The sequence below is a fragment of the Heterodontus francisci genome, chromosome 5 (assembly GCF_036365525.1).
Source record: "Heterodontus francisci isolate sHetFra1 chromosome 5, sHetFra1.hap1, whole genome shotgun sequence".
NCBI classification, from domain to species: domain Eukaryota; kingdom Metazoa; phylum Chordata; class Chondrichthyes; order Heterodontiformes; family Heterodontidae; genus Heterodontus; species Heterodontus francisci.
This window is the reverse complement of record NC_090375.1, coordinates 24,504,479-24,530,327: the sequence shown is the minus strand read 5'-3', so window position 1 is coordinate 24,530,327 and position 25,849 is coordinate 24,504,479. Positions and strand designations below refer to the sequence as shown.

At 42.9% G+C, this 25,849-nt stretch overlaps 1 protein-coding gene across 5 annotated transcripts in view; it reads right to left on the bottom strand.

Annotated features, from left to right (window-relative positions):
- The window catches only part of LOC137369771 (protein spire homolog 1-like), a 302,924-nt gene that overhangs the window by 58,654 nt on the left and 218,421 nt on the right, over window positions 1-25,849 (bottom strand). For 3 of the 5 annotated variants that reach the window (XM_068031210.1, XM_068031213.1, XM_068031214.1), the window contains 2 exons: window positions 14,252-14,293; window positions 10,509-10,672 (listed from right to left, as the gene is read on the bottom strand). In XM_068031210.1, the coding sequence (XP_067887311.1) occupies window positions 10,509-10,672; window positions 14,252-14,293 (206 nt within the window). The remainder of the gene's footprint in view (window positions 1-10,508; window positions 10,673-14,251; window positions 14,294-25,849) is intronic. The other 2 variants (XM_068031212.1, XM_068031215.1) reach the window with 1 other exon arrangement.

Sequence of the window (25,849 nt, the reverse complement as noted above, 5' to 3'; positions counted from 1 at the left end):
CCATTGATTTATAATGTGTTCTATCTTACTACTATTGTTTTGTGGCCCATAAACAACTCCTACCAATGTTTGCTGCCCCTTGCTATTTCTTAGCTTCACCCAACCTGATCTTGATCTTTCAATCTAAGATCCTCTCTCACTAATGTACTGATCTCATCCTTTATTAACAGCACTACCCCACCTCCCTTTCCTTTTTGCCAACCCTTCCAAAATGTCGAATACCCTTGAATATTCAGTTTCTAGCCTTGATCAACCTGTAGCCAAATCTCCATAATGGCAATTTGATCATTCCTGTTCACTTCTATTTGTGCTCTCAACTCTTTTCCTTGTTACAAATGCTGTGTGCATTCAGATAGAGTGCCTTTAATTCGGTCTTTTTAGCAACCTCTAGCCTTATCTACTGACGCACTCTTAAGTTTGTATCCCTTATTGCTATCTTGCTCTCTTGCTTTCTCCTCTCTCTTTAAATTATCACATCTTCTCTCACTTGAGCCCTTGCCCTCACTAGAGTCATAGAGTCATTTACAGCACAGAAGGAGGCCAATTGGCCCATCAAGTCGATGCTAGCTTTCCACGGAGCTATCCTGTCGGCCCCACTCCCTGGCTTGATCCCCATAGTCCTGCAAGTCTATTTCTCTCAAGTGACTATCCAACCTTCTCTTGAAGTCATTGATCGTCTTCACGTTTACCACCCTTATGGGCAGCGGGTTCCTGATCATTACCACCAGCTGTGTAAAACAATGCTTCCTCACATTCCCTCTGCATCTTCTGCCCAAAACCTTCAATCTTTTTCCCCTAATCCTTGTCCCATTTATTAATGGGAACACCTTTTCTTTGTCTAACTTACCTAAGCTTGTCATAATCTTGTACACTTCTATTAAATCTCCCCTCAATCTCCTTTGTTATAAGGAGAACAATTCCAGCTTTTCCTACCTAACCTTGTAACTAAAATCCTCCATCCCTGGAACCATTCTGGTAAATCTCCACTGCATCCTCTCGAGGACCCTCACATCCTTCCTAAAGTGAGGGGTGACCAGAACTGGACGCAATACTCTGGTTGGGGCCTAACCAGAGATTTATAAAGATTCAGCATAACTTCCCTGCTTTTGTACTCAATGCCTCTATTTATGAAGCCCAAGATCCCCTATGCTTTACTAACCACTCTCTCAATATGTTCTGCCACCTTCAAAGATTTATGCACATGTACCCCCATGTTCCTCTGTTCCTGCACATTCGTTGGAACTGTGCCATTAAGTGTATATTGCCTCTCCCTATTCCTTCTGCCAAAATGCATCACCTCACTGTTGTCAATATTAAATTCCTCCTGCCACCTCTTTTCCCATTCTGTTAGTTTATCTATGTCCTGTTGCAGGTGGTCCATATCATCCTCCACAATTTTGCCGCACCTCCAAGTTTGCTGTCATCAGCAAATTTTGAAATTCTACTCTATATTCCAAGAACCAAGTCATTTATATATATCAAAAAAGCAGTGATCCCAGCACTGACCCTTGGGGAACACCACTGTCAACCATCCCTAGTCTGAAAAGCAACCATTTACTACAACCTGCTGTTTTCTGTCCATAATCCAATTTTTTTTATCCGACTGGACACTGACCCTCCTATTCCATGAGCTTCAATTTCTTAACCAGCCTTTTATGTGGTACCTTATCAAATACTTTCTTAAAATCCATATAAACAACATCCACTGCATTCCCTTCATCAACCTTCTGTTATTTCATCAAAAAATTCAAGTAGATTTGTCAAGCATGATCTGTCTTTTACAAATCCATAATTAACTCGAACCTCCCTAAATATCTGTTGATATTTTCTTGATTATAATTTCTAAACTTTCCACACCACTAATGTTAAACTAACTGGCCTGTAGTTGCTAGGACTGTCCTTACGCCCTTTCTTGAATAAAGGTATCACATTTGCCTCTCTCCAATCCTCTGGCAACTCCCCCATATCTAGAGAAATTTGGAAGATTCTGCTAACTCCATCCCCACTGTTGTTAGCAACCAGGGATGCAAGTCATCTGGACCAGGTGACTTACCTACCCCAAGCATAGCCAACCTTTTTAGTACCTCCCTCCCTTTCCATTGCCTCTACTCTCTCTGCATCTATTGATATTTTGCCAGCCTCCATTTCCTTAGTGGACACTGATGCAAAGTACTCATTGAGTATATTATCCTTGCCCTGCGTCTCTAAACATATATTACCCTCTCTGTCCCTAATAGGCCCCACTCATCCTCTTATTACTTACTTAATATTTAAGAAGAACTTTGGGTTCTCTTTTATGTTGACTGCCATTCTATGTTCATATTCTCTCTTTGCCAGTCTTATTTTCCTCTTCACCTCACCTCTCAACTTCCTGCATATGACCTGGTTCTCACTTGATGAGTTCACCTGACATGCATCATACACCCTCTTTTTTTGTTTAATCATCATCTCTATCTCCCTCCTCAACCAAGGAGCCTGTTCTTGCTACCCCTATCTTTCGACCGAGTTGGAATGTTCCTACCCTGTACCTGAAGCATCTCTTCCTTAAAGATAACCCATTGTACTGATACAGCTCTTCTCGCCAGTATTTGGTTCCATTCTACCCTAGCTAGATCCCTTCCCATCATGTTGAAATTAGCCCTGTTCCAATCTAGACATTCTACCTTATTTTGTTCCTTACTTTTCTGCATTACTAGTCTAAACCTTATGATACAATGATTATTCTTACCCAAGTGCTCCCTACAGACACTTGGTCCACTTGGCCCACCTCATTTCCAAGCACCAGATCCAGCAATGCCTCTTTTCACTTGGGCTGAGAACATACTGATCAAGGAAGTTCTCCTCAACACATTTTAGAAATTTCTCCCTCGCCTTACCCTTTGTTCTAAAGTTATCCCAAATCGATATTTGGGTAATTAAAGTCCCCCAGTATCACCACCCTATAGTTCTTGCACATCTCTGCGATGTCTCTGAAGATTTGCTCCTCTATCACCCGCTCACTATTTGGAGGCCTATAGAATACTCCTAGTAGTGTGACCATACCCTTTCTTGCTCCTCAACTCTAACCAAATGGATTCTGTGCTTATCCCTTCAAGGACATCCTCCCTTTCCAGCACTGCAATGCTTTCCCTAATCATGACTGCCACCCACCTCCCTTTTTTCCTTCTATATCTTTTCTGAACACTTTATATCCTGGTATATTAAGCACCCAGTCCTTGCCATTTTTAAGTCATGTTTCCGTTACTGCCACTACATCATATTCTCATACAGCTATTTGTGCTTGTAGTTCACCAACCTTATTCACCACACTTTGTACATTTACACGCATGTATTGTAATCCTGCCTTTGCATTCCTCACAGTCCTTCTCAGCCCATTCCCATCTAATAAGGAACTATTCCCTTCTCTGTGTTGTCTAACACTCTCACTCTGACCCCACCTAATACTTTGCTGTTTCCTACTCTAGTGCTATCTGTCTCTTCCAATTCTCTGTGCACCTTGGTGTTCCTCTCTTCTATTATCTCCTGGTTCCTATGCCCCTGTCGAGTTAGTTTAAACCCTCCCCAATAGCACTAGAAAATCACCTGCAAGGAAATTTGCTTCAGCTCTGTTCAGATGCAACCCGTCCGGTCTATATGGGTCCCACCTTCTCCAGAACTGGTCCCAGTGCCCCAGGGATCTAAATCCCTCCCTACTGCACCACCTTTCCAGCCACGCATTCAGCTGCACTATCCTCCTATTTCTATACTCAATTGTGCGTGACACTGGGAGTAATCCGGAGATTACTACAGGTCCTGCTTGCTAATTTCTTACCTAGATCACTAAACTTTTTCTGCAGGACCACATCCCTTTTCCTACCTATGTCATTGGTACCAATGTAGACCATGACTGCTGGCTGTTCACCCTCCCCCTTCAGGATGCTCTGCAGCCGTTCAGTGCCATCCTTGACCCTGGGACCAGGGAGGCAACACACCATCCTGGATTCACGTCTGCAGCCGTAGAAACACCTATCTGTTCCCCTGACTATTGAATCTCCTATCACTATCACTCTTCCAGTTTTCCTTGCACCCCACTGTGCAGCTGAGCCACCCATGGTGCCTTGGCCTTGGCATCACTTTCTTCAGTATTCGGAACCGAATACCAGTTGGAGAGTGAGACGCACTTAGGGGGTCTCCTGCACTACCTGCCTTTTTCTTCTAGACTGTCTGCTGGTCACCCATTCCCTCTCTCCCTGCATACTCTTAAACTGTAGGCTGACCACATCTATAAACATGCTAGCCACGAAACTCACAACCTCACGGATGTACCACAGTGACGCCAGCTGTTCTCAAGTTCCGAAACCCAGTGCTCAAGCTGCTGCAACTGACGACACTTCCTACACATATGTTTATCCAGGATGTGAGGCGTGTCCTGGAGCTCCCACACAGCACAGGATTTAGTTTAAAGCCCTCTCTATTGAGTTATACAACTTGCTTGGAGCTTCCTCATTGTTGAGCTTTGTGATATGCAACATGGAATAATGATCTTATAATTGTTGCCAACTTCTGATCTCCTAGTCTTGATCGATTCTTCTCTGCAGACATCAGATACAACATCAATCTTACCCAACTGAATCTTCATTAAGAGTAATGTATATCTTAGTGATTGCTAAATCTGCAAATCCTGTGTGGCATCTTTTCAGTACTCATGCCCTGGATTATACAGGCTCTGAAAATGATTCTATAGAAAAGACATTCCTCTAATTATTCTTTTGGAAGGATGATCTTTTTTGTCATCCATAAAAGTTCACCTGATAAAGCTAAAGCAGATGTCCCAGTGTACATGTCAAAAATATCACTCATTTTTAAGCTTCTGTTTTGTGAAAATAAATTCTACTCATCCTTCAAAATGATCTCGAGGTGCCTTCGCTACTATGCCAGGAATTTCCTTGGAGCTGCTCCCCATACCCACTGTCATAACTTTGCTGGAAAAGCCCAACATTATGCTGCCCTGAGATGACTCCTGATTTTCTACTCTTTTCTTGGTGAGATAGATCAGGTTTTTAACTTTAGTTTTAACATTCTGAAATGGACCTTTTTAAATAGTCGGGGTGTTTGCAAGTTACAGTCTCCTGGAAGGTCTGACATGCTGTCTCTTTGGCATCATCTATATGCATAAGATCAGCACAAGGTCAGGTGGAGCGACTGCATCGCCAAAGAGGTCATCATTGAATGGGCTGATCCAATCACTTTTATACCACAGCTTTGATGTTGGCTCCATTGTCCTAAACACTTTTTCCTGCAGTTCTTTGTGATGACAGATTGATTCAGTATTGAAGATTCATGATTGACTCAGATACTGAAGAAGTTCGCACCTGCATGCAGCAAGATCTGGACAACATTTATGCTTGGGCTGATAAGTGGCAAGTAATATCCACGCCACACAAATGTCAGCCAATGACCATCTCAAACAAGAGAGAATCTAACCATCTCCCCTTGATGTTCAATGGCATTACCATCGCTGAATCTCCCATCATCAACAACCTAGGGGTTACCATTGACCAGAAACATAACTGGACCAGCTATATAAATATTGTAGCTACAAGAACAGGTCACAGGCTGGGAATTTTGTGGCGAGTAACTCACCTCCTGACTCCACAAAGCATGTCCACTATCTACAAGTCAGGAGTGTAATGGAATACTCTCCACTTGCCTGGATGAGTGCAGCTCCAACAACACTCAAGAAGCTCCACACCCATCCCGGACAAAGCAGCCCACTTGAGTGGACCCCATCCACCACCTTAAACATTCACTCCCTCCACCACCGACACACAGTGGCTTCAGTGTGCCATTTACAAGATAGACTGCAGTAACTTGACAAGCCTCCTTCAACAGCACTTCCAAACCCGAAACCTCTACCACCTAGACAAACAAGGACAGAAGACACATGGGAACACCAGATGCAAGTTTCCCTTCAAGTTCTGACCTTGAAATATGTCGCCGTTCCTTCACTGCCACTGGGTTAAAATCCTGGAACTCCCTCCCTAACAGCACTGTGGGTGTACCTACACCACATCAACTGCAGCAGTTCAAGAAGGCGGCTCACCACCACCTTCTCATAGGCAATTCGGGATGAGCAATAAACGTTAGCCTTGCCAGTGATGCTCACATCCCATGAACGAATAAAAAAAATTGATTCAAATGTCATACAGTTTTTTTAGAAAGGTACTTCACTATTCTGCTGACAAGACCTAGGTTATGTTCTTTAGCACCATGCGTCTGCAAGGCTAAATTGGGTCAACAGCACCACCAAGGAGAATATCAGGCACAAAGCCTGATGGAATCAGGATATCCAAAAGACAGCACAGCACTCCTTCAGTACTGCACCGGAGTGTCAACTTAGATATTGTACTCAAGTGTCTGGAGTGGGACCTAAATCCATAACCTTCTGATTCAGAAGCGAGCGCGTTACTGCCGAGCCACAGTGGACACTAATCTACAACCTGTTCTTATATATTTTAGCTCCAATTTTGAAAATGTCAAACATAAGGTTGAACTGATTCATTGTGCAGTCAGGGAATGGGCCTCACTGAATTTTAGGATTGGAGTCTTTGTCCCTAATTTCAATATTCTACCGGCATAGCTGTTGCTCTGTAAACATGGCTGCTAGCACACTTGGCTGGAGAAAGTAAAATCCAACAAGTCAGCAGCTCCTAAAGGGATGGAGCTAGTCGTTCAAGGCCAACTTGTAACAATGGCCAGCATCTGTAGACCGCTCATAAACTCCTCTTCGTCAACTAAATCAGGTAACATTCAGGTGAAAAAGAAACAGGGACTCACTGCAACAATTTGAAAGTTTGAAAAGACACCAAAAATTGACCCAAACAGTCTGAATTGGGGCCACAGAAACACTGCACACACAAGGAAACATCAGATGATCAGAGCATAAGAAACTTCAAGGGATGGCTTTTTTTTAAAGAAAAACAAGCACAAAAAAAAATGCTGTGAGGTCTCACTGAGCAGCACTGTTCATTCTTTTATATACATTGAACAACTCAGAGCTGTTTCATAGCACAGTCACTGTGACTCATCTAACTGGGAATGTGAATTTCCGATCAATGACAAACAAATACAGTTTTGAAAATCACAACATAAGTTATTGAAAATTAGGCTATTTTAAGCAATCAACATGCTTTAAATTGGATGACTGTAGTCTACTTAAAATTCACACCAGTTGAACAATACTCCACTGTCTAAAGGAATCGAGGGATATAAGGATCAGGGCAGGAAAGCAGAGGGTGAGGTCGAAGATCAGCCATCATCGCACAGAACGGTGGAGCAGGCTTGAAGGGCCCAATGCCCCATACCTACTCCTATTGTGTTCTTTTGTTCCATGTATCTTTTATCTAATTAATAAACAAATCAAAAATCATGATCTCTTCTCTATCTAGGTCCTCTGAACTGAGTACAGTTTTCAGACCTCTACCAAAGTGATCTTTGAACCACCCAACCATCCAATATTCATTAAGAATCTTACCTGAGTTTCATCCTTTCCCAAACTGGTGTGAATTGTTTCCTAAAACACTGAGGTGTCAGGGCCATTCCTCCAGGATATCATCCAACCTTTAGGAGAAACCCCCACAGAAATTCCAGGAGCCAATTTTGATGAGAGATTTGAAAATTCTAGGGATGCTATAGTGGTCCAGATCTCTCACAGAATGGTTCAAAATTATAAAAGGATTTGGAAAGTTAACAATGGGAAATTACTTCCACTGGTTATTGAATTAATTATAAGGTGGCATAAGCTCAGGATTGGGACTAAAACGTTTCAAAGAAATTTTCTGACCAAGGTTTATTAGAAGATGCAATACATTACCAGAAGTCACTATCAATGCCAATTTAATCACAGTGTTTGTTTAAGAAGGAGTTAGATAAACTTTTGACAATAAATTTAAATGGTAGAAACAAAAATAACAACAACTTGCATTTATATGGCACCTTTAATGGAGCATCATCAGACAAAATTTGATATAGAGCCACTTAAGGAGATATTAGGATAAATGAAGGATATTAATAAATGATATTAGGATAAAGGCCTTCTCCTGAACTCCCCAGCATCACAGATGCCAGACTTCAGTCAATTCGATTCACGCCGCGTGATATCAAGGAACAACTGAAGGCACTGGATACTGCAAAGGCTATGGGTCCTGACAATATTCCAACAATAGTACTGAAGACCTGTGCTCCAGAACTTGCTGCGCCCCTAGCCAAGCTGTTCCAGTGCAGCTACAACACTGACATCTACCCTCCAATGTGGAAAATTGCCAGGTATGTCCTGTACACAAAAAGCAGGACAAGTCCAACCCAGCCAATTACCGCCCCTTCAGTCTACTCTCAATCATCAGTAAAGTGATGGAAGGTGTCATCAACAGTGCCATCAAGTGGCACTTGCTTAGCAATAACCTGCTCAGTGATGCTCAGTTTGGGTTCCGCCAGGGCTACTCAGCTCCTGACCTCATTACAGCCTTGGTTCAAACATGGACAAAAGAGCTGAACTCAAGAGGTGAGGTGAGAGTGACTGCTCTTGACATCAAGGCAGCATTTGACCGAGTATGGCATCAAGGAGCCCTAGCAAAACTGAGGTTAATGGGAATCAGGGGGAAAGCCCTCCACTGGCTGGAGTCATACCTAGCACAAAGGAAGATGGTTGTGGTTGTTGGAGGTCAATCATCTGAACTCCAGGACATCACTGCAGGAGTAGCTCAGGGTAGTGTCCTAGGCCCAACCATCTTCAGCTGCTTCATCAATGACCTTCCTTCAATCATAAGGTCAGAAGTGGGGATGTTCGCTGATGATTGCACAATGAACCATTTGTGACTCCTCAGATACTGAGGCAGTCCATGTAGAAATGCAGCAAGACCTGGACAATATCCAGGCTTGGGCTGATAAGTGGCACGTAACATTTACGCCACGCAAGTGCCGGGCAATGACCATCTCCAACAAGAGAGAATCTAACTATCTCCCCTTGACATTCAACAGCATTACCATCGCTGAATCCCCCACTATCAACATCCTAGGGGCTACCATTGACCAGAAACTGAACTGGAGTAGCCATATAAATACCATGACTACAAGAGCAGGTCAGAGGCTAGGAATCCTGAGGCGAGTAACTCACCTCCTGACTCCCCAAAGCCTGTCCACCATCTACAAGGAACAAGTCAGGAGTGTGATGGAATACTCCCCACTTGCCTGGATGGGTGCAGCTCCAACAACACTCAAGAAGCTCGACACCATCCAGGACAAAGCAGCCCGCTTGATTGGCACCCCATCTACAAACATTCACTCCCTCCATCACCGACGCACAGTGGCAACAGTGTGTACCATCTACAAGATGAACTGCAGCAACGCACCAAAGCTCCTCAGACAGCACCTTCCAAACCCGCGACCTCTACCAACTAGAAGGACAAGGGCAGCAAATACATGGGAACACCACCACCTGCAAGTTTCCCTCGAAGTCACACACCATCCTGACTTGGAACTATATCGCCGTTCCTTCACTGTCGCTGGGTCAAAATCCTGGAACTCCCTTCCTCACAGCACTGTGGGTGTACCTACCCCAAATGGACTGCAGCGGTTCAAGAAGGCAGCTCACCACCACCTTCTCAAGGGCAATTAGGGATGGGCAATAAATGCTGGCCTAGCCAGCGTCGCCCACATCCCGTGAATGAATAAAAAAAAAAGTAGCTTTTAAGGAGTGTTTTAAAGCAGGAGAGAGGTAGTCAGATGGAGAGGTTCAGGGAGGGAATTCTAAAGCTTAAAGTCTCGGCAACTGAAGGCACGCAAAAGAGAAACGACAAAGAGGGAATAAGTAGGGGAAATGGGTGTTAAATATTATTGCAAAGACTTAAATAAAACATAAGGACTCAAAGTCTAATAAGGTGCTTTTAAATTATTCAGAATGCACAATTATTCTAAACAAAACTACCAGTTTTTATACAGTATAAAATTAATATATTGAGATTGAGGTGGCTCCAACCTCGGCAGACTTGCCATAGAATTTACATTCTCATGCCAAAGAACCCGGTTGCAGTTGCCACCGAAATTAGTCTTACTGCAGCTTCTAGGGGCCCTGAATATATATCAACTTTATCTGGAATTCTATCAACTGGAAAAGGAGGTATCACTGTGACTAATGTGCATTGGGCAAACACTGATGTATTTAAAGAATTACATAGAATTTATAGCACAGAAATGGGCCATTCAGCCTAAATAATTTATGCCGTTGTTTATGCTCCATACGAGCCACCTTCAACCCTACTTCATCTCACCCTATCAGCATATTTTTCTATTCCTTTCTTCCTCTTGTACTTATCTAGCTTCCCCTTAAATGCATAATGGGTTGTTTTACTCTGGATATCTGCATTACAAGGTTCAGGTAAAGAAACACACACACACACACACCACACACAAAGGCACAAATACGTAGAACAACAGAGTCTAAGCATTGGATTCACCAGCATATTCCCCTTTACCTCGGAGTCGGAGCTGTCTATCTCTGCCAGTGTTGGCGCCTTCAGGAGTTTTCTTCTTTGCATCTGTGAGGTGTGAGCATCATTTTCGGTAGTTTGAGACATCACTGCGCCATTGGCCACAGGAGGTGACGAGCTCTTCCTGCTCCTCTCTGGAGTCGTCACATCTGTTAACACAGGAGAAGTGAATATGAAGGTCTGCTCTGGGACGCTATTTTGCAGGAGGTTATTTCTACGCTGTACTCCTTCCACTGCATGCATAGCACCAATATCAAGGTTAGAGTTGCCACCTGTCTGGTTTTGAAACAGGCAGTGTGGTTTTTTGAATGGGTTATTATAAAACATCTAAAAGTACAAACCTATCACCAAAAGCACGTCTTTCCTATTCCTGTGCCATATGATGTGGACACATTAAAGTTATCATAGTGTTCGATAAGTTTTCTTCATAAGCAAATAGCAGACTCAAGCCTTGATTGCCTCTCTTTGTGATCTATAAAACTGGCGAATTTGGCAACTCTAATCATGAATCAGAGCAAACCCCTACTCTCCCTAAGAACTTTCTTTCTTGAAGTTTGTTAAACTTTTGCTATTGTGCAAAATTTTAAAAGAACACCACCCACAAACGACACACCCGTTTGCAACATGGCTCAGGCTGACACGCTAACTTTCCCATGACTCAGCCACCATCTAAATGAATAGCAGAACAGGCTTGAGGAGCTGAATGGCCTGCTCCTGTTCTTATGTTCTGAGGGGCAAAACTTTTCTCTGGGTTGAAACAACCCAGCTCTTTTGATACAAAACCTAAAAGCAACCTCATGAAATAATGGCACTGGATACTGGTGTTCCAACCCACGTGCCAGGGACTGCTGCCTGCTTTTTAACACCCTCCTTCCATGCCAAGTTCCCAACTTGGTTGGACCGTCAGCAAGAATGGTGAGCTGCTTAAAACTAGGAAGGAAACAAGACTGGAGGTGAGTCCACCCCAGAACATTCAGTGACTGATTACAGGGCAACACTGGCAGTGGTTGTGGAGATCATCATCTGCCTGCCCTCTTAACAAGGTTTAGAGGAAAGAGCAATCATTTAAATAACTGAAGCAATTGGAATGCCTTTGAATGCCATTTATTTAATGCAACATGCATAATTAAAAACAGAGCAATTGATTTCTTCCACAATAAAAGTCCAAAACACAGGCACACCTCAACTGACTCACTTAAAAATTGCATAACTTCCTCATTGGCTTAATGGGTAAACTGCTGAAAATAGAGATACGTTGTCGAAGCTTTTCATCTTGCGCTCATCAGGACAATCCGCAAGAACATCAATGTAAGGGAAAACAACAACTTTATACTGTATGAGAAGAGTGCTGATTGGTTGGCAAGTGAACTCTGATTGGTAGAGGTGTTGCCATGGAGAATGCACTAGTTTATGGTGATTGACAGTTAACTGCCAAGCTTTGTTTGCAATTTAAACCAGGTAGCCTGACTCTGATTGGTCAAGGCATTGCTCTGAGGAATGAACCAGAGAGTGTCTGTCACTTATTTTGTTTGCTAAACCAAGTAAGTGACAGAAACTCTCTGGTTCATTCCTCAGGGCAATGCATTGACCAGAGTCAAACTGCCTAGTTTAAATTGCAAACAAAGCTTGGCAGTTAACTGTCAGTCACCATAAACTGGTGCATTCTCCATGGCGATGCCTCTACCAATCAGAGGTCACTTGCCAACCAGTCATCACTCTCTTCTCATGCAGTATAAAGTTGTTGTTTTCCCTTACATTGGTGTTCTTGTGGATTCTCCTGATGAGTGCAAAATGAAAAGCTTCAACAACATGTCTCTATTTTCAGCAATGCTCAAGTTCTGTACTACCAAACAACTAATGGATAAATGCACTACCTGGTATGGTACTGAGTCACACAGATCAGGAAGTTTCCAGATTATGTCTTTGATTTGTGTAGGGGCATCACAAACAGCTTCAGCACCTCTAGATTTGGGAGTGGGGGTGGGGCTAATATCAGACAAGGATTTGACTGCTGACCTCTATCCAGTGATCTCTTCTGGAAAGAGTGTATGAGGTAGATCTTGACTGGGACTGTTTTGCGTGGAGAAGAGGAGGCTGAGAGAAGATTTGATAGACGTAGTCAAAACCATGAGGGGTCTAGACAGAGTGGATAGGGAGAAACTGTTCCCACTCGTGAAAGGATTGAGAATGAGAGGGCACAGATTTAAAGTGATTGGCAAAAGAAGCAAAAGCAACATGAGGAAAAACCTCTTCACGCAGCGAGTGGTTAGGATCTGGAATGCACTGCCTGAGAGTGTGGTGGAGACAGGTTCAATTGAGGCACTCAAAAGGGAATTAGACAGTTATCTGAAGGGGAAGAATGTGCAGGGATACAGGGAGAAGGTGGGGGAATAGCATTAGGTGAATTGCTCATTCAGAGAGCCGGTGCAGGCAGGATGGGTCAAATGGCCTCCTTCTGCGCTGTAACAATTCTGTGATTCTGTGACTGTGTGTGATAGTGTAGATCAGGTGAGTTTAAAGCCAGTTTTACATCTTGCCTCTGCAAATAACAATCAGGAGAGATGTGAAAGGGACCACTGACTCACTATCACCCGTTTTTCATTATCCCACGACCTCAAGATCTACCCCATACACTCTAACAGTATGTATTCATTTAGGTCTCACTCGCCCAACAGTTCCTATAATGTTCTGTGTTTTAACAGATCTCCTTATACAATAAAGCAGGAAAAATATAAAGGAAATGCTCAGTGGATGAAGTGCAGGTCACATGATGGATGGAACTCACCGTTTTGGCCCCTTAAAATGCTATTTTTGTTTAAATTAAGCACAATCCATTCGCATGATTACAGCACAAAGATGAGGAAGGCCCACAGATCCAGCTCAGCCCACTCATTCAGAGAAATGAAAAACTAAAGAAAAAAACCAAAAGGCCAATTCCTGGTTTCACTCTTCCCTATCCAATTGAAGCCAGAGAATTTCCAGCAGTAGCTTTGCTTTCTGCCCCATATAGATATCTCTGGAAGCCCCCAAGGATCTATCCTTGGGCCCCTCCTTTTCCTCATCTATATGATGCTCCTCAGTGACAGCAGATTCCACATATGCGTTAACACTCAGCTCTATCTCTCCACTAACCTCTAGTAGCAAGTAGGGTAGACTTCTTCACCAGACCTCCCAAGCCTGCCACCTGAACCACCTAGACAGACAAGGGCAGCAGGCGCCTGGGACCACCACCACCTCCAAGTGACACAGAATCCCAACTTTGTAATATATCGCCAATCCTTCATCCTTGCTGAGTCACAATCTTAAAACTCCCTATCTGACAGCAGTTACCTTCACCACACGGACTGCAGCAGTTCAAAAGGGGGGCTCACCACCACCTTTTCAAGGGCAATTAGGGATGGGCAATAAATGCTGGCCTGGCCAGTGACGCCCACATCCCATGAATGAATAAATAAAAAACAAAATAATTTCCACATCTAACCACATTCATTCTCTTTTGACTTTAACTCTATTTACAATATGCTTCATTTGCTGAAAGCACCCCATCACCACACACATTGAAATTACGCCACCAAAGCCCCAGCACTAAGCACAAATCACAAAGCCAATAGCAGCACTAAATTAACCCATGGAACTTAGAATGATCAAAATGATGGCGTGAAAGATGCAAAAGCAAAAGCGGGACATGACAATAACGACCACATGTCAGGTACTGGAGCTGCCTTTACCTGACAAGTCAAAACTGCAAGACATGCTAAGTGGCCGCTTTACTGTAAGAAAAACAATTGGATGGTTAGGAAAAACAGACAAAAATAATACAGGATTAAAATTTCATCCCATCATCAAAACTTTGTATTTTCAACATTGTGCAGAGAACTGATAAAGACAGAACGGTAAAGGGTATAGAATGTTACTCCAACTTTCCATATGTATTTAGTCCTTTTGAATGCCTATGTTTAATCCTTTGGAAAGGACAGACAATTTGATTTCAATGAAAGAAAACAATGCAAGAGAATGGAGACTTGCTGTAGATACGGTAGGGGTTGGTTCTCAAGAGTACCAGTTGAAACTGGATCCATGGTGCTACAACAAACCTTGTTACATTACAGTGATGTTTTTCTCAGTTATTTATGCTTTCTCTGCTTAAGGTACTAGTTTTTACTGGAGTATGATTCCAGAGGACACACCGCCAAATAACCATTCTTCATGTGTGAGCTTTTTTATTCTTTCATGGGATGAGGGCATCACTGCTAAGGCTAGCATTTACTGCCCATCCCTAATTGCCCTTGAGAACTGAGTGGTTTGCTGGGCCATTTCAGAGGGCAGTTAAGAGTTAACCACATTACTGTGGATCTGGAGTCACATGTAGGCCAGACTGGGTAAGGACAGCAGATTTCCTTCCCTAAAGGACATTAGTGAACCGGATGGGTTTCTGCGACAATCGATGAAAGTTTCATGGCACCATTACTGAGACTAGCTTTTGAATCCAGATTTTTATTAATTAATTGAATTTAAATTGCACCAGCTGCCCTGGTGAGATCTGAACTTGTGTCCCCAGAGCATTAGCCTGAGCCTCTGGATTACTAGTTCAGTGACATTACCACTACTTCACTCTCTGCCCAGATATTTTAATTGGCAGATATTTTAATTGTAGATAGCATGAGAACTGAATCTTGCCCTTTCCCAATATGCAAAAACATGGGTTTTACAAGAGTAACTAGAGACCCTCACTCAAATTTTGAGTCTCCAAGGATGGTTATACGAAGATCAATTCACTTAGCGCAGACCAAGGAGCAATTCTGGGACCTTCCTGGTTCGAATGGCTTAGTATCACACTCGACGGTACCTTTACTTACCCAGTCATTAACTATGTATACACATTGTTAAATAATATTTTTTTGAAATAGATTTGAAGGTTCGCGACCTGGTTTTTTGATTATCCAGATAACTGGGAGACCAGCATAAAAAGAAAACCGGACGGGTTACCAGGTGAAGTGTTCCACAATTCTGAAGCATTCAAGCTCACTAGTCGATGCAGTAATTGAGGAAAAGTTGCTCATGAGACGGGATTCCAGCTGAAAGGAAATTCTCATCCTCGTTTTCAAATGCTTCCCACTATCTCTGTAACCTCCTCCAGCTTCACAACCCTCCAAAATCTCTGTGCTCCTCCAATTCTGGCCTCTTGCACATCCCCGATTTTAATTGCTTCACGATTGGCCGTTATGGCGTTAGCTGCCCAGGTCCTAATCACTAAATTTCCTGCCCTAATCATCTCCACATCTCCAGCTCACCCTCCTCCTTAAAGTTTACCTCTTTGACCAAGCTTTTGGTCATCTGTCCTAATAACTCTTTATAGAATCATAGAAACTTACAACACAGGAGGCCACTCGGCCAGTCGTCCCTGTGCTGGCTCTTTGAAAGAACTGTCGTGCTTAATCCCACATCTCTGCTTTTTGTCCGTAATCCTGTAAGCTTCTGATCCTTAAGTACCTGTTTAATTTTTTTCCCAAATCCACTTCCACCACCTTTTCAGGGCATTCCAGATCCCAACTCCTCTCTAGGTGAAAACATTTCTCCTCATCTCTTGAAATCTTCTGCCAATAGTTTTAAATCTATGATCTCCGGTTATTGACTCACTTGGCAGAGGGAGAGGTTTCTCTCTATCTACTCTATCAAAAACTCCCATCATCTTGAAAACCTTTATTTGGTCACCTTTTAACATTCTGGGCTGGATTTTACCAGTCCCGGGCTGGGGGGCCCGTAAAATGCTTGCGGGAGAGGCCCACCACGACCCCCGACGCCGAGAAGGCCCTGCCACATATTACCGGCGGCGGTGAGATCTTGGCGTGCACCCAATGCCCCCCGCCGCCAAGTGGCTGAGCCTTCATTTCCCTACTAAAGTTCATGCAAATAAATGTTAATGAACTTACCTGGACAGGACGGCCATCCCAAGGCAACATTACGTGCGCTGGCGTACAGAGTTCCGAGGCGAAACTCCGGTGGGGAGGGGGAAGGACTGAAATCATCAGGGCTGGAAGAGTGGGGGAGCTGTGAAAACCACTCCGATTGGTTGTGGGGATGGTGGGAAGGGGTTTAGGGTCAAACGGAATAAAGTTCGGGGGGAAAGATCGTGAGTGAGAACTCACTTTTTTGGGGAGGATGGGGAAAAATTAACTGTTTATTCACTGGGGGGATGGGAGAGGGGATTGCAGGTGTGAACAGATTTTTATTTCAATTTTTAAAAGAACCTATCCCTTTAAACATTTAAATTGCTTCTAAGGGCTTGAAGCCCTTTAAAAATGGCACTGGCACCTGTGCAGTGGTGCCAGACACCATTGCGGGAGACGCAGTGGTCGACCCCTCCATTTAAATAAGCCCCCCCCGCGGGCACGCCGCTGAGATCCAAGCGCACTTATAAAATTCAGCCCTCTCTGTTCGAAGGAGAACAGTCCCAATTTTTCCAACTTCTCCTCATAACTGATAGCCCTGGTAACCCTGGTTGTGGCAGACGTTCGAGTGTGTCCAAGCTGTAAATGATTTCATCGTCTCTGTCCGTCCTCTCATGACTGAAGAATCCGACACCTACAAGTAACCCTGGTAACATCCTGGTAAACCTCCCCTGTACTCTTTCGAAGAATTTTACATCTTTCCTGAAGTGTAATGCCCAGAATATGTCCACAATAATCCAGTTGAGGCCTGAGCAATGATTTATAAAGTGCTAGCATGATCTCTTTGCTTTTATATCCTGTCCCTCTATTTTATAAACCCAAAGAGCCCATATGCTTTTTTAACCACCTTAGCAACTTGCCCTGCCACCTTTAAGGATTTATGCATATGAACATCAAAATATCAAAATCTCCCTGCTCATTTACACTTCTCAAACACATGCCATTTAAATTACCACAGTGCATCACATCACACTTCTCCGCACTAAACTTCATCTGCCATGCTTCTGCCCATTTCACCATCCTGTCTATGTTTCCTGAAATCTGTAATTATCCTCATCGCTATCTACGACTTGATCAAGTCTTGTATCATCTGCAAACTAATGCTGCTCCCTACACTGAGTCTAGGTTGTTTATTAACATTGAAAAGGGCAATTGGACCCAAAACTGACCATTGGGAAGCACCATTGCCAACTACTTCCCAGTCTGAAAAACATCCACCTACAATCACCCTTTGCTTCCTTTGAGCCAATTTCATATTTATATCTTCAATTTCTCCTTAATTACATGGGCTTCCAACTTCTTAATAAGCCTTCTGTGTGGCACTTTGTCAAATGCCTTTCGAAAGTCCATCTATACATTATCAACTGCACTACCTTGATGAACCTTCTCTGTTACCTCATCAAATAATTCAATCAAGTTAGTTAGATGCGATTTACCTTGAACAAATCCATGCTGTCTCTCCTTGAACAAATCCATGCTGTCTCTCCTTGATTAATCCATGCTGTCTCTCCTTGATTAATCCATGCTGTCTCTCCTTGATTAATCCATGCTGTCTCTCCTTGATTAATCCATGCCTTTCCAAATGCAAGTTTGTCGCAGGTAATGGTTTCCAATAACTTCCCCACCACTGATGTTGGGTTTCTTGAACAGAGGTATCACATCACCAACCCTCCAGTCCTCCAACACTACTCCTGTATCCAATGAGGATTGAAAGATTGTGACCAATGCCTCTGCTTCTTTGCTTCTTTCAGCAACCTAGGATGCATTCCATCCAGACCAGGTGACTTACCAATTTTCAGCAATGCTAATATTTTTAGCTGTTCCCCAGTTGAGCATTTTAACCTTCGATATTTTGTGGTCTCTTTCCATAATTACTTTAAACAGAATCATGTTGTGGTCAATGTTAGTTAGATGGTTTCCTATTGGAATACACTTGCCCTACTTCATTTCCTGAAAGACACAGTGATCAAGCAAGTTCTCCTGTACACATATCAGAAATTCCTCTCTTTCCTTATTCTTAACACTAGGTTTTTCCCAGCCTATATTAGGATAATGAAAGTCTTCTAATATTAGTACAGTGGCGCAGTGGTTAGCACCGCAGCCTTACAGCTCCAGCGACCCGGGTTCGATTCTGGGTACTGCCTGTGTGGAGTTTGCAAGTTCTCCCTGTGTCTGCGTGGGTTTTCTCTGGGTGCTCCGGTTTCCTCCCACAAGCCAAAAGACTTGCAGGTTGGTAGGTAAATTGGCCATTATAAATTGCCCCTAGTATAGGTGGGGATGTGGTAGGAATATGGGATCAGTGTAGGATTAGTATATATGGGTGGTTGATGGTCGGCACAGACTCGGTGGGCCGAAGGGCCTGTTTCAGTGCTGTATCTCTAAACTAAAACTAACTAAACCAAACTAAACTAAATCACTACTCTACTGTTGTTACATGCCTTTGAAATTTTCCAACAAATTTACTCATCTATCTCCTTCTCATTGTTTGATTTCCATAAAAAGCTTCCAGCAAGGTAACAGGCTGTTTCTCAACTCAAACCAAATAGATTCAGTCCTTGGACTGTGGTGGGTAAGGTTTTAGAAAAAATAATCAGAGAAAAAAATAAACAGGCGCTTGAGTTAGTTCGAGTTAATTACAGATAGCCAGCACTGATTTGTAAAAGGCAGATCATGCTTGACAAATCTAATTGAATTTTTTGATGAAGTAACAGGGAAGGTTGATGAAGGGAATGCAGTGGATGTTGTTTATACGGATTTTAAGAAAGCGTTTGATAAGGTACCACATAAAATGCTGGTTAAGAAAACTGAAGCTCGTGGAATAGGAGGGTCAGTGTCCAATTGGATAAAAATTTGGTTTAAGGACAGAAAACAGTGAGTCGTAGTAAATGGCTGTTTTTCAGACTGGAGGATAGTAGACAGTGATGTTCCCCAAGTGTCAGTGTTGGGACCACTTTTTTTTTTAATATATATTATAAATGACTTGGATCTTGGAATACAGAGTAGAATCTCAAAATTTGCCAATGACACCAAACTTGGAGGTGTGGCGAACAGTGAGTATGATATGAACAGCCTGCAACAGGACATAGATAGGCTAGCAGAATGGGCAGAGAGGTGGCAGATGGAATTTAATACAGACAAGTGTGAGTGTGCGGTGATGCATTTTGGAAGATTGAATAGGGAGAAACAATATATACTTATTGGCACAGTTCTAAAGAGTGTGCAGGAACAGAGGGATCTGGGTGTGCAGGTGCATCGATTTTTGAAGGTGACAGGACATATTGAGAGAGTGTTTAGTAAAGTATATGGGATCTTGGGCTTCATATATGGAGGCAATGAGTACAAAAGCAGGGAGGTTAACAAGAGGTTAACATTGAAAACAAGAAATGCTGGAATCACTGAGTGATTCCAGCATTTCTTGTTTTTGTTTCAGATTTCCAGCATCCGCAGTATTTTGCTTTTATTTTAGAGGTTATATTGAACCTTTATAATGCTCTGGTTAGGCCCCAACTGGAGTATTGCGTCCAGTTCTCATCACCACACTTCAGGAAGGATGTGAGGGTCCTTGAGAGGGTGCAAAGGACGTTTACCAGTATGGTTCCAGGGTCGGGAGATTAATCAAAATATACAAGATTATGAGAAGCTTAGATAAGTTAAACAAGAAAAGACTGTTCCCATTTTGGGCAAGAAATGCAGGGGGAATATGAGAAAGCACTGTTTTACGCAGCAGGTGGTAATGACCTGGAACTCGCTGCCCTCAAGCGTGGTGGAAGCAGAGACAATCAATGACTTTGAGGAAGTTGGATGGCCACCTGAGAGAAATAGACTTTCAAGACTATAAGAGATGGAGTTGGACTGACTGAATAGCTCTTTCAGAGCTGACATAGACTCAATGGGTTGAATGGCTTCCTTTTGTGTCGTAACGACTCTATAACTATCTAGTATATCTTTTCTATTTAGAACTGGAACATCATTATTAATCAATACTGCCTCCTCTTTTTCCTTTTCTATCATTCCGGAATATTTAGCAACCAGGAATATTAACCTGGTCTTGTTGAGCCATGTCTCTGTTAATGTAACCATGTCATAATACCATGTAGCAATTTTTGCCTGCAGCCAACCTCATTAATAACACTACAGACATTGACGTATGTACAATTTAATACCTCCTTTGTCACTTTTGCAATTTTCTTCAATCTGGTCCCTGAAATTTTGGGGGAGGATTTCCAATTTTACTGCTGTTTATATCTCTGTGGCTCAGTAGCTCGGTCACTATCTTGTGAAGTGCCTTGCAATGTTTTATTGCATTAAAGGCACTACCTAAAGGCAAGTTATTGTTGTTGAGATGGTATTCAAACTTGTTTCCACTGTTGAACCTGCTTTTAACAAAAAAAAATCTTCCTAAGTCCAATACCCTTCAGACAGTTAGCAATTAATTACTGGAGCCAGTGTACTCTCAAACCAGTGTTTATGTCCCTGAGCAACTGAACTCTGATTGAAGTCTAAATGATCTCCACTTCCACACTCCTCAGCACGCTACCTATTGGGGATGATCCTGGCTCTCTGTCGGAGATCAGCCAGCAGTTCACAAAAGGCTGTGTTTTGTTGCAGTTTACAATGTAACAAAAGCACAAAATCACATTTTACTGCCCTGTAAACCACAACACTTGCTTTGCCACCCATTCCACATTTCTTTTGTGTTGTAGATTTCTTGCTCGGGTACAGCACATTGTTCAGTATGTTGCTCATTCTTCATGTGTTTACCGGGATGTTGAGTGGCAGCGGGTTGTTTGACTATATTCCTACACGTTTCCTACATAACAGTGAAATAGTGAGTACACTTCAAAAGAACTTCATTGGCTGGGAAGCATGTTGGGACACCCTGAGGTCATGAAAGACCCCATTTAGGGCTCATGGTGGCATTATGGTAATGCCACTAGATTAGTAATCCAGAGGCCCAGGCTAATGCCCCGGGGACATGGGTTCAAATTCCATCACCACAGCAGCTGGTGAAATTTAAATTCAGTTAATTAATATTAAAAAATCAGGAATTGAAAGCTAATCTCAGTAATGGTGCCATGAAACTAGAATTGATTGTCGTAAAAACCCATCTGGTTCACTAATGACCTTCAGGGAAGGAAATCCACTGTCCTTACCTGGTCTGACCTACATGTGATTCCAGACTCGCAGCTTAACTACCCTCTGAAATGGCCTAGCAAGCCACTCAGTTGTCAAAGACAATTAGGGATGGCAACAAATGCTGGCCTTGCCACTGATGCCCACATCGCAGTTAAACATGAAAATCCTGATGTTGTTGCCCAAGATGTGCCACTCCTGCTGAAGCTATGCAAAAATTGCATCTTGCCACTGGCTCATTTATCCCGCTCTCAATAATATTTCTTTCCCTCTCTTTATTTTTCTTTCTGTTCCTGATTTGACATTGGATTCACTGTTCTAACTTGCACTTCTGACTGTGCTGCTCAGTGACAATTCTTCAATCTGATTTGTTAAGGAAGTACACCGTTGCTTGTCCTGTAGAGAGTTCTGCGCTATTTGCACGACTGCAACTTGCTGTGCAAAAGCCCATAGAAAATCTATGGCCAAGTGCAAGTCTAACAAACAGTAGCTCATAGCAAAATCCAGCTCATAGTATCACTTATTAAGCTGCAATTCCATCAGTGCCTTGTGTCTTCCAGTATTATTGGTAGCCACTGTTCATTTGGCACTCACATATTGCACTTAGGGTATTATCTGTTTGCACAGAGATAAGGCACGAGAATCCTGATCAAATCTCCCCCTTATGCAGAGACACAGTCTCAGCTGAGAAAACATAGCGCAATGTAGATAGAGGATTGAGGCTTTCTGGTGTGTATGGCCCAGAAACAGAGAGTAGATTTTCTTTCTTGTGAATATTGTGGTTTTCAAAAGAAGGTAGCATTTTCCATTTCAGACACCCAATACCAGTATTAAACAGTGCTAAGTAACATATAGCATCAGAACACTGAAGTTTTGGGACTAGGGAAAGGCCATTAGCCCGTAATAATCCTATAGATTAATCTCAGTGCTATAAAAATTTTACTTAAAGGTTTTTTTTGGTAAGGTGGAAGTTTACCAGCAGTTACTAAAAATGAATCGATGTTTGCAGCAGGAATTAATTATTTCACGTTGACATTTGGATACAGCTCATTGCAAAGTATTCACATAGGGAAAGGGTTATTGAAAAAAAATTAAGATATAGATAATCACATATACAGATACACACGGATACACTGAGACACATGCTTGGGCTGATAAGTGACATGAGGAAATACCTTTTCACGTAGCGAGTGGCTAGGGTCTGGAATGCGTTGCCTGAGAACGTGGTGGAGGCAGGTTCCATTGAAGCATTCAAAAGGGAATTAGACAGTTATATGAAAAGGAAGAATGTGCAGGGTTACGGGGAGAAGGCGGGGAATGGAACTGAGGCAGTTGTTCTTTCAGAGAGTTGGTGCGGACAAGATGCGCCGAATGGCCTCCTTCTGCACTGTAACGATTCTATGAAGTAACATTCACGCCACACAAATGCCAGGCAATGACCATCTCCAACAAGACAGAATCTAACCATCTCCCCTTGATGTTCAATGTCATTACCACTGCTGAATCCCCCACTATCAACATCCAGGGGTTACCACTACCAGAAACTGAACTGGACGAGCCACATAAATATTGTGGCTGCAAGAGCAGGTCAGAAGCTGGGAATTCTGTGGCAAGTAACCCCTCCTGACTCCCCAAAGCCTGTCCACCATCTACAAGCCACCAGTCAGGAGTGTGATGAAATACTCTCCACTTGTCTAGATGGGTGCAACTCCAACAACACTCAGGAAGCTCGACACCATCCAGGACAAAGCAGCCCGCTTGATTGGCACCCCATCTACAAACATTCACTCCCACCATCACCAATGCTCAGTGGCAGCAGTGTGTGCCAAACACAAGATGCACAGCAGCAACTCACCAAGTTTCCTTCGACAGCATCTTCCAAACTCGCAATCTCTACCGCCTAGAAGAGCAAGGGCATTAAATGCATGGGAACACCACCACCTGCAGGTTCCCCTCCAAGTCACACACCATCCTGACTTGGAACTATATCGCCGTTCCTTCACTGTCACTGGATCAAAATCCTGGAACTCCCTTCCTAACAGCACTGTGGATGTACCTACCCCACATGGACTGCAGCGGTTCAAGAAGGCAGCTCACCACCACCTTCTCAAGAGCAACTGGGGATGGGAAATAAATGTTAGCCTTGCCAGCGACGCCCACATCCTATGAAATGAATAAAAAAAAACACATGGATACAGAGACACATGCAAACACACATGGATACACAGACAGACATACAAAGAAACACATATAAACACAAATGAACATGCAAACACACACTTGAGTATACAACCACACACATATACATGGAGGATCACACATACAGAGTGTTACAGTAATTGTTATGTGCCCACGAGCCTCCACCTTGGGAGTGCAAATTCATAGTTAGACCTACAGGGAAAGAGATCCACATAATGGAGTGACAGACAGACACACAGAGACACATGAGAAGGCTTCCAGCCTCTAGATAAAAAGTAAACATGCTAAAGAGATCAGTTCTTGTTTGGTTTCAGTGACTCTGCTATTAAGACGATAACAGCAAATTATTAAAGATATTTCATATTAAAACACGTCAGCCTGAAATCAACAGAGGACGAGCTCAAGAGGTTTCAGTTATGGATCCTACTCTCGACAGCAAATTTTAATGTTGAAGTCATCAGTATGATCATCCAGCGACAATTTAAGATATGAAGTTTCGGGCACTGAGCTGAGAATGGACTGAAGTTTACCACAGCTGTTCTGATTCCTACCTTGTAACTACCTGTAGAAACCGCGGTGAAGGGCCATATAAGGACATGAGAGCTTTACAAGGGAATTTAAAGGGAAGCTAGATAGGTGCATGAGGGAGAAAGGAATAGCTGAATATGTGATAGGGTTAGATGAGGTTAGGTGGGAGGTGGCTCATGTGGAACATAAACATAGGCGTGGACCAACCAGATGGGCCAAATGGCCTGATTCAGTGCTGTAAATACTATATAATTTTAAGTGGAGGGATTATCAGGTGGGATTCATTATAGCCATGTGATTATCCCACTTTCCCACTGAGTTTCTCCAATGTCCTCTGACCAGCTAATTAATTATTCCCATACACACAGTAACATAAGATCATAAAGAAATAGGATCAGGGGTAGGCCGTACAGTCCCTCATGCCTGCTTCGTCATTCATTAAGATCATGGCAGATCTTTTATCTCAACTCCACTTTCTCACCCACAATCAACATAACCCTCGACTTCTCCCTTAGTGTCCAAAAATCTCTCAATCTCTGTCTTGACTATACTCAATGACTGAGCATCCACAGCCCTCTGGGGTAGTGAATTATAAAGATTCACAACCTCTGAGTGAAGACATTTCTCCTCCTCTCAGTTTTAAATGGCAGAATGCTTATCCTGAGACTGTGATGCCTTGTTCTAAACTCTCCAGCCAGGGGGAACAGCCTCTCACCATTTGTGCTGTCAAGCCCTTTAAGAATTTTACCCATTTCAATGAGATCGCCTCTTATTCTTCGAAACTCCAGAGAATACAGGCCCATTCTAACACAGAGGAAAATCTGCCCTGAGCTTCTCAGCCCCTCAAACCAACAGATCATATGCAGTATGCAATGTCATGGGCACTCCCAGCCTGCAAACACCTGAGTAACCAACAGTAAAGGTCCAAAAGAAACCCTGAAACTTTCACCCTGGAAATCTTGGCCATGATATCAATGTAACATTACAACACATTTAGTACAGCCTTTTCCAGTTACACTCCATCTATTCCACAACCACTGCTCTCATCTTAAGCCTTGGCTGAAGTTCGCTGAATTCGTATTCCTGTCTTCTAGTTCTATGAACACAGCTTGAGTTAAACATCCTGCCAACAACAACTTATGCATTCCATTGCCCATTCTTCCTGGTACATTAAAAAATATGGATTACATCCCTTTCACATTTCCTCTCTCTAATGAGAACACGTTGCGTTGTGTCAGCCTCCCTCATTTAAGTGTGATTCAAAATCCTCATCACTCTTCTCTGAACCCCATCTCATGCATCAATCTCACTTTGAAGGCAGGGTGCCCCAAACTGCACACACAATTTACACTGGGTTAAAATAACTTGGCACAGCTTCTAATCCAATGTTCTTGAGTTGAATCCCAGAACATGGGTTTTTAACAAGGGGATTTTCAATGCCCAGGGAAATGACAATGTATTTAAGTTTTAACTCCAGTTAGTTATCACTTAGCTAGTCATGTGATATGACACTACCCT